Genomic DNA, 9,959 nt, shown 5'->3' on the forward strand with positions numbered 1-9,959 from the left:
TAAGGTGGACACCACAATAGCATCCGGCTGCCTTTTATATTGGAATCACTTGGTTGGCTGTCTTGGGCCCAGGCTCTCCAGCCTAAGGGCAAGCTGCCCTGTTACAGTTGAGGCTGGTCTGAAATATTTTAAAAGGGTTGAATAATCAATATAGCTCTGGCAAATTATGATGGCAGTTTGAAGAAATGGCCACGTGCTCGGAGTTGGAGACTGATCTTTCACAACATTGCAAGAGAGTTACATCTTTTATTGTTTTTTGGTAGGAATTGGCAGGTTACAGTGGTGTGAGGCATAGGGTAAAGTGCTGTGAAGATACCCCTAGTTACTTGAAAATAAAGATAGATCACATGTAGCTGGCTGTATCTGGAAGGGATAAGCGGTAGGATGGAATGAGATTGAGTTTGTGTGTCTTTCCCAAGAAGCTGTAGTTTATCTGCATGGCACAGCACAGATCTTATGGGGTATTGGGGGTGTGGTAAACCCAACTGCCGGGGTGAGGTCCAGGTCTGCGCTGGTAACTCCAGGGGGAGGCTGGAATGTGAATCTCTGCAGGAGGCTTGTAAAGAAGAGGAAGAGCTCCATTTTGGCAAGAGTCTCGCCTGCACAGATCCTCCGACCTGTAATGAAATGCACCAACGATAGAAGGATTTCAAAAGTAACAGCAACTCAACAGATTTTATTTTTAACTCCAGGAAAGAGTTGTGGATATGTGCTTAGCAATAATTAGCTAATTCATCCTCACCATGCCAGTCTTCAGAAAGCAAGTGTTATCACCCCCTTTTTACAGATGGAAAAATATGGCCTAAAATAGCTAAGTGCCCTCATCAAGGTCACACTGGAGGTACGGGGCAGAGCTAGCATTGGAAATCAGAAGTTCCCCATTCCTAGTACCTTGCTCACTCCACTAGACCATAAGGTCAGTCAGGTAACCTAGTGCCCATATGCAAGGGGATAGACATAGCCTTCTGAACAACCTAGTGGCTGGAAGGGAGCACACTGTAGTCACGCTAAAGGACCATTTTAACTTGCCCAAGGTATCACAGTGACAGGTTTTGGAAAAAAGCCATCTCCTGCTCTACTTTAGCTCTGGGTCCAGATTCACAGCCCCTAAGATTTCAGAGTGTCCACTTCTGGATTTTGGTCCATCTCTGGAAACTGTGATTTTCAAGCTAAAGCCTTTTGTATCCCTCACTCGGCAGGGCTCAGAAGTAGTGAACTCAGCCCCTGAGGCAGGGAATACCTAGCATTACTCCTGAGTGTCTCTGTCCAGTCAATTGAGGAGCAGTATTGAGAGAGTTGTGTCCAGCCATTCCTTGAATGCAAGGGCAGCCTGAGGTCCAACATGATGCTTTAGAAGGAGGATGCTAAAAGACAAAGGTAAACTGCTGTCCTTGAAAAGAAGTTACCTGCTGAAAAAGGCATGAATGCCTCATTCTTCACAAATTTTCCATCTGTGCTGAGGAAATGCTGAGGATAGAATTCTCCAGGCTTCTCCCACTGAGTCTTGTCATACAACACAGAGGCCAGTAAGGGGATGATATAAGTACCCTAAAAATTATCATGAAATACAAATTAGAGCCGGTCATAATTGTTTCACGGAAATGTGTTTTCAACAAAAACATTTGTGGAAAACTTCAATTTTTGGCAAAATTTTCCCCAACCTGAAATTTTTTACCAATGACTAAAATTTTTACTAAAAACTGTTTTTGAAAACAGAAAATTTTCACCCAAAATTGTTTTCAAACCCAGAAACAACTTTTCTCTTTTTGTCCTGGACATTTTTCTATGACACTGGGGGAAAAAAACCCTTCTGTTTAAAAAAAAAAAAAAAAGTCCTTAAAATAAATAAGTAATAATAGAAAAAAATAATAGCCATTTTTCTAGCAGCTCTAATAAACATATCAGATTGACCATAAATTGTGAGCTTCGTTCATAAAGATAATGGGCCAGGTTATCAGATGGTGTAAACTGGCATAGCCTGGTTCACTTCAGTGGAGCTATGCCAATTTGCACCAGCTGAGGATCTGACCCAATAATATTATCCAGCACATATATCCCTTGCGGGGGTGCCCAGGACTTGGGCTTTTTCCTCTTCTCACCCTGCCTTATCAATAGTTCATATGTCTTCATAGTTGACAAATTCTCTGGATAACATATCTTTCTCCCTCTTTCCCATAAACACGTCAGAGGTCTGAACCAGGGCATTGCAGACATCACAACATGTTTTAGTTCATGGTTAGTCTTGTCTGAGCTCAGCAGTTTAAAGTTTTGATTAGTCTGAAATAACCGTTATCTAGACTGAAAGTGGCGTGGATGGCTTCCTTCTTTTGGAGCCAGCACAGACTGTGTTGGGTAGGAGGTGGGTGTTGTGCTGTTGTGCGGGAAGGACCTGGCTTCAGTGAACTCGTCATCACATGTGAAAACAAAGTACTCGCAGAGCATTCAACCTGCCATCAGTTTCATGATTGAACATTTTTAGTTCTCTTAAGTAAATGAGCAAAGGAAATATTCAGAAAATGTTCTCCCTTCTCGTTCAAATCTACTGATGGGACGGTATGTCCTTCTAGGGTTGTGCTGACCCCTGTGAAGAAAAGGGCCTGCTAGGTTGCCAAAAACTATCAAGTCCACTCCTTTAGCTCCAATTAAATGGGCTTGTGATTTTGCTTCTGAAGGCCCCAGGTTCAATCCCCACTAATCCCCATAGCGTTTATGTGCATGAGGTCATAGGGTTTCTTGTCTGGTGGAATTTAAATAATCTATTATTGTACTGTTTGAATTGGTGAGCTTTAAGGTCTGGGTAACTAAGTACCTCTTAAAAACTTACTTTAGGAATAACATAGCCATTAAGTCTGACATCCTCAGTAGTCTCATGAGGCAAATTCATTGGCAGGATATTAGCAAACCTCTGAATTTCATGGATGACTGCGTCCGTGTATGGCATTTGTTTCCGATGCTCATAACGAAGCCGGGCAGATCCTATAACTCTTTCAATCTCTTCATGGACTTTTTCTGAACAGTTAAAAAAGAGAATGGAAGCAAATGCTCATATACTATTGTGATGGTAACCCCTATGAGAAACTAGACAGAAAGAAAAAAAACATACAACTGATACTTGCTAAGCAACATAATCTACGCCATTAGGAGACAAACATCTTGTGTCTAAAATGTCTTAATTACCAAGGCTGAAAAGGAACAAGATTCCGATGGGTAATTTGGGAGCAGATATAAGCGGGCCTCTTCTAGATGTGAACAGTAGTAGTCTACTAAGTGCAGAGAAGGTACTTTCTCAGTGCAAAGGGCAGGGCTTGTGCTTTTGGGGTTTGACCCTGTGAGGTGCTAAACACGCTCAACTTCCACTTATTAATGAGAGTTGAGGGTACTCCGCATCTGTATCAGGTGCTTGAGGTTTACAATACATTGCGGTCCCTTTCATCCTTAGTGCAGTCCAGGATTTAGGGAGACTCAGCATGGGGACATTAGGCAGCAAAGAGTGATTTAGTCAGAGAGCTAAAAGACCAGGGAAGACTGAGTCCAGCAGCCTCAATAAAGAATTCCCTTTACTTTCATTACAGCCAAGTCTGTCTTCTCACTACTGCGAGGGATGACATCATGCCAGAGGTCTGGCATTTGGTCTTGGATGAGGACTGTGGTGTCTGTATGTGTGTGAACACAGTTTGCACAAAAGCACACTCAATACATACAGAGCAGAGCAAAGGTGTGATGAATAGGTAGAAGGGCTCGGAAATCTTACTCTGAACAGCTGGGTATTTCATCATGAGCAAAAGGCCCCAGCGGAGCGTGGTGGAAGTTGTTTCCATCCCAGCCGTGAACAGATTACTCACCAGGCTTTGCAAATTCTCATTTTTGAAATAGGAATTGGGATTAGATTTTTCCTGCAAGTACAAAACTCTCCATTAAATTTAAAAACTATTTGCTTCAGGGAAAATCTTCTATCTCCCCTTTTCCCTCACACCATTGGTACCTCCAGCTGCCTGACGAGAAAGGCATCAATGAAACTTCTCTGGTCATTGGGATCTAATTGCTTCAGGTATTTGATGAAAGTCTGCTGAATAAAGGAGTAGAGTTCTTCTAGATTACTAAAGACAGTCTTGTGATTTCCTGGTAGGAACCCCAGGGCAGGAAACATATTGAATAGCTGAAGGAAGGGAATATAGCACCAGTTAGCAAAAGAGAATGCAGATTATAATGATTAACAAATCATTCATAATTAACACGTGTATTTACAGCAATATATATTTAGAAGATAAATATGACCTTGTAATTATAGGGCCTGATTCTACAATCCTTCCACATGCAGAATTCCCATTGAAGTCAATGCAACATCTCTTTGAACTAGTCTCCTGGGATGTGTCTATAATCTCCGTTACCCTAACACTTTATGCTGTTGCTGCCATTGGTACTGTTGAGCTGATGATAGCAATGGTGGGAGAGCGAGTTTAGATCAGTCACTGGCCTTTTAACCACTGTGTCAACTGAATTGGTTGTAGAAAAGATATCAACTCTCATGCTTTGGGCAGAAGCCAGTCAACTAAATGATGGTGGTGAGGATTATGGGAAGGATTTTCCATGAACAGGTTATTCAATGTAGGCAGGTAATTCAACAATTGTCTGCCAGAAAGGTTTCTTGCTTTTATCCCTGGAGCATCTGGTTCTGCTTACTGTTAGAGACGGTGTGACACACTGCACCCATGTACACCCTTATGGTGTGACTGTGTATCATTCATGTTCACCCTTATAGTGTAACTGTGTATTGTTTAATGCAAAGTATGTCACGTAAGGTGTTTTTGGAATGTTCATGACTGAACATGATTGTTATGGTAGCATGTTTCTTGTGTGGAATCACAAAAATTCAGACAGGATGCCTTAGACTGGAACTGTGATAGAAAACAAGATGCCTTACACTGAAACTGTGATAGAAATGCTAAATTCGGGCAGGATGTCTTAGAACTACAATAGAAATGCAAAATCGTTGGTCTATGCTGTAAGACATTAACTATCTTTGTAACAGCACCCAGCCATACCCTGTCAGTTAGATAACAAATGACTATATGTGACTCGGGACTCACTGGCACCAAAAGAATCACCGGGATGTGCTGGCACTGTGAGACCCCCATTGTGTGTTATATGTACCCTATGTGCGGTAAATGACCTGTTAAGTATCAGAAACTCCACTATATGATCTCTATGTAAAAAGGAATCTTAAAAAACCTATATAAGCCACCTGTATTTTGTACCAAGGTGAAATTCCAGAGATCAGCACAGGGACATGCTGTCTGGGCTTCCCTATAGCTATAGATGCCTGTGTGTATGTCGCAATTAAAGTTTTGTTCAATCCAACCCTAAAAGAGAAGCTGCGTGATCTTTTCCACGACACTTGCAATGTCATATGTATGGTTATGAAGCTCTGCTATGTAATATTCCCAATATGTGTCACACATGGCTTGAAGCAGACCCAGGCAAACGCTAAAAGCATAGAGGCAGTTCGTGCCTCACTAAGGCATGAGTAAAACAACCCAGGTCTTCCTGGAACAATGGACTAGCCTAAGCATCTGATAAGGTGATGCTTATCGATTGAGAACATGGAGAAGACCATGCAGGAATACTGTTGGTCACCTGACCCTGAAGGGAGGAGGTGAGGCCCCAGAGGGGGATGCAGGGACATTTGAAAAAGGAGGACATTTTGGGCTCTCTCGCTCTCTCTCTTGCAACCCAGCTACGACTAACATCAAGCAACTGAAGCATTGACCACAGGGGAGAACCTGGTTGGAGGCCGACCAACAAGCTTGTGGTGAGAACAATCTAAGACTATAAGGTTGCTGAAAGTGTTAAGCTTAGAATGCGAATTTCCTTTGTTTACTTTTGATTAAATCTGCTTTCCTCTGGTTTATAATCACTTAACACCTTTCTGTACTTAATTCATTTCTGTATTTGTTTTATCTAAAGCAATGTATGTGGTTTGGGTGTGTGTAGAAACTTCATTTAAAGTGGCAGAGCTGATGCATATGAATTACTTTGATAAATCGATGAACATATAAGCTTGCAGAGTCCAGTGGCAGCACTGAACTCTGTAAAATGGCAGTTCCTAGGGTTGCATCTGGGACTGGGGATATTTGCTGTGGGTCATACCATTGCATAATCCCATGAGTGGCCGGCTAGAAGCACTTATTCACTGAGTTGGGGGTGGAAGAGGATGACAACTCGCTTGCTGTTGGCTGTGCGTGAGCTATCCAGGAGTGGGGATTCACACAGCGAAGCAGAGTGAGATGCACTCCAGGAATGGGGGATTGCTGTGACACAGCAATATACCAGTCCAGATTGCAGAGGGGAACGTCACAGATGGCAGAGATGGTCAGGAATTTTTTTGATGAAATGGATTAATCAGAAAATCCCAATTCACTGAAACTTGAACTTCTCAAAGAAGCATATTGTTTTGGTGAAATTTTCATCAGGAAAGGATTTGCAGCTCCAGGATGGAATTTTTGGTGAAAACCTGAAGGGTCTGGGGGGAGCAAACAATCCACTGGAATAGCCAATAGCCCTGTGATTAGGGCACTTTTTCGGGATACAAGAGGCCCAACTTCAAATTGCTGTTTTGCCTGATTCTCTCACACCTGGTTGAGTGCTCTAATAACCGTGCTGTTGGTGAGCCTGGGATTAGGATCTCTCTCTTTTGGAAATACTTTGTAATCCCCCAAATGTACATGGGATAAAGCAGACTAACTAATATTACCATAACTGTGGGACTCCCAGAAAGCCGGACATTTTCATTAATTAAATGGATAAGCCTGAGAAACTTTGGATCCTCATAATCAAATCGGTGCCCCAGTATTATTGACACAATGACATTGGAAACAGCAGCATTCATCATCTTAAGGGTGTCAAAGGGGCTTCCTGAAAAACATTAAATGGCACCATTCATCATCATCATCATCATCATTTTATTGATATCCGATGGGTTCCTTACTGGAAATCACTGAAATAATAGCCCTCCCCTGACTCCTTTTGGGATGACTTGCATTCCTTGGGACAATAGAAGGGAGCAGTCTCTGGCTTCCTTTAAGCAGAGCTATTGCTGCAGTGTCTGGCCCTTGTGCAGAGAAGGAGGACTCATTACAGCTTTCCCTTATGTCAGATCCTCAGGTCAAACTTCCATTAGAGTCAATCAGATTTGCCTCAGTGAGGAGCACAGGAACTGGCCCATTATTATTAAGGTAATCCACCCAGGATCTTCCCCTCATAGAGCCAACAATGTGCTCCAGCGGGTTCAGACTCTTCCCCTAAATTCTGACTGCCTGGAATCAAAGGCAGAAGAATCATAGCTGAGTTAGTTTCCAAATGAGATGAGTCCTTGAGGGTAGCAGAAAGGTAGGATGACCAGATGTCCTAATTTTATAGGGACAGTCCCATATTCAGGGCTTTTTCTTATATGAGAGCCTATTACTCCCCACCCTCTGCCCCGGTTTTTCACACTTGCTATCTGGTCACCATAGAGAAAGGGGGCTTACAAGCCCAAATGTATTGAAGAACATTATATGATTATCAGTGTTACACTATGAAGTTCAAAACATGCGTACCTTTGTGGGATTCAAAATCCTTTATCAGATAATCACATTCTTCTAGGATTTTGTCTTCAATGGTCCTCCTGCCCATACCAAAATCCCGTAAGGTCGTGAGAGTGAATCTTCTCATCACTTTCCAGTTTTCACCGTGAGCAAAGATTATACCTGAAAGGCAAAAGAACCGCCCAACACATACACCAGCTGTAGGTAAATGTATTTTAATAGTGAAAATAGCATTCCTCAGGTTTGAATATGAGCAGTCAATATCAAATGACCTTAAATTTCCATACTGCTCAGTCTCCCAAGTGCCAAAGGCTACATTTTCAAAGCTGTCCCTAGCAAGTAGTTATTAATCATGCATAAAATGTAACTCTATCACAAGGATTGCGTTGCTTTCAACGTCACATGGTCATGCGTTGGGTTATACTGTTAAGTAAAACAAATTTATACTTAATCCTTTCTCAGTGCGAAGCTGGACTAGATGACCTCAAGGTTCCTTTCAGCCCTACATTTCTATGATTCTATAAGCTCTTATGGTGGGATTCACAAAGGTAATTAGATACCTAAATCCCAGACAGGTTTAGGCTCCTAACTCCCAATTGCAGGCTCCACTGAGATCCACAGAACTCTCGCCAAACCTTGTAGGTGCCCAAACTCATTTGGTGCCTAAATTTTCAGGGTAAACATTCCCTAGGCTCATAAGTTTCTCCCTTTTTCTAGGCATCTGGATATCTATCTCCTGCCAAAGCCGCAGTGCAATCTATGAACTAGGGTGTTCACCTGCCCATCGCACATTTCGAGCCCAATGGAAGGGGCGTAGGTGGTGGTATTAGTACCCACCTTATAACTTTTAGCCCAGTAGTTACAGCACTGACTTGGGATGTGAGACCCAGTTTCAATACCCCCTTAGACAGAGATGAGATTTGAACAGTGGTTTCCTACCTCGCAAGAGAATGCTCTCACCACCTAGCTATGGGAGAATCTCCTTCAACCTCTCCTGTTGAAGCGGTTCCACTTTGAATAAATGATTAGCATCATTGGAGCAGGAGGACTGGTCCCTGGGTTTCCTAGGTAAGTGCCCTGACCATTAGGCTCAGACATTCGTTCTCTCTCTCTGGCCCAATGACTCTAATAATTTAATCCAAAGTGGAACAGTATCAACACCCTGGCTGGGATGATTAGTTGGGATTGGTCCTACTTTGAGCAGGGGTTGGACTAGATGACCTCCTGAGGTCCCTTCCAACTCTAATCTTCTATGACTCTATGAACAGGAGAGATTGAGAGAGTCCTCCATCAGAATATCCCATAGCTCGGTGGGTAGACCATGCTCCTGAGAGGTGGGAGATGCCTCTTCCGATCTTTTGTTCCTGCTCTGTCTGAGGAGGGAATTGAACCTGGGTCTGTCACATCCAGGTGAGCGCTCTAACCACTGGGCTAAAAGTTATAACGTGGGCCTTAGCACCATCACCTCGTCCTCCCACTGATTTTTGTGGAGTGAAGGCAGGCGCCTAACACCGAGTCAGGGGCCTAAGCTGCCTGACTCCAGGAGAGGGGCTCCTGGCTGTGGATCACTAGCAGAGATAGGTGCCTTCCTGCAGACCAGACTTAGGAACTTATGTTGCTGAGGGGGCAGGGCTTAGGACACACCCCACTCACCAGCATCTCCTATTGGCTAATTTAGGCATCCATCTGCCTAGCATGCTGGCTTTAGTGATCAATTCTAAGGTGCCTAGCTCTCCCCATTAATTGTATAGGGAACATATGTGCCTCACTCAGGCTTTGTGGATCGTAGTATTGTTCTTGTGATTTTCTAGGTGCCTAAAAGTTAGGTGTTGCGGCACTCAGCTTTGCTACACTTAAGACCCTTTGTGAATCTAGTCCTTGCTTTTTTGTAACTTACAGATAACGTAGGCTGTCCACGTGCATTGTGCTGTAGCTGTCTCTGGTGGGGTAAGTGGTGGTAAGTGAGGATGGCAACTGCAAGCAGGGAGGTATCTTGGGCCACATAGGAAGAAGCTGGGGGTGCGGAGGGTACTCAGTCATCAAGGAAGATATTGGGTGAAGCTCAGAGATGGATTGGTCAGAGGATATGACACAAGGTTATCAGGGAGTGGCCTGTTAAGATACGGAAGCTGGAGCTGGGAGGACACTGGAGAAGCCAAGACCATTGAAGTGAGTTCAAGGGGAAGCCTTGACTGGGGACCATCATATGGGATTTAAAGGCAGCAGCCTCAGCAGGTTATTTAGAGAAAACTGCTGTGTTCCTGCAACCTGTTGCTCATGCAGCTTTGCAAAGCTCAGGCACTCTATTGCCTCCAGGGTTACTGGAAAAGAAAGTCGGTTTACATTCTGCAGTGCAGACAGGGAGTATAGGGCAAG

At 43.4% G+C, this 9,959-nt stretch overlaps 1 protein-coding gene across 1 annotated transcript; it reads right to left on the reverse strand.

Moving 5' to 3' along the window:
- Nucleotides 1-232: 232 nt before the first annotated feature.
- LOC137150898 (cytochrome P450 2K4-like) lies at nucleotides 233-9,786 on the reverse strand. The gene is made up of 8 exons (XM_067544952.1): nucleotides 9,481-9,786; nucleotides 7,596-7,745; nucleotides 6,752-6,912; nucleotides 3,983-4,156; nucleotides 3,752-3,893; nucleotides 2,825-3,009; nucleotides 1,407-1,548; nucleotides 233-617 (listed from the first exon to the last, which is right to left on the reverse strand). The coding sequence occupies exons 2-8, from the start codon at nucleotides 7,708-7,710 to the stop codon at nucleotides 430-432; spliced, it is 1,107 nt and encodes a 368-aa protein (XP_067401053.1). The 5' UTR covers nucleotides 7,711-7,745; nucleotides 9,481-9,786; the 3' UTR covers nucleotides 233-429.
- Between the last annotated feature and the right edge of the window lie 173 nt (nucleotides 9,787-9,959).

The sequence above is a fragment of the Emydura macquarii genome, unplaced genomic scaffold (genome assembly GCF_026122565.2).
Source record: "Emydura macquarii macquarii isolate MOO-44397 ecotype Brisbane River unplaced genomic scaffold, CSIRO-AGI_Emac_v2 contig_1039, whole genome shotgun sequence".
NCBI classification, from domain to species: domain Eukaryota; kingdom Metazoa; phylum Chordata; order Testudines; family Chelidae; genus Emydura; species Emydura macquarii.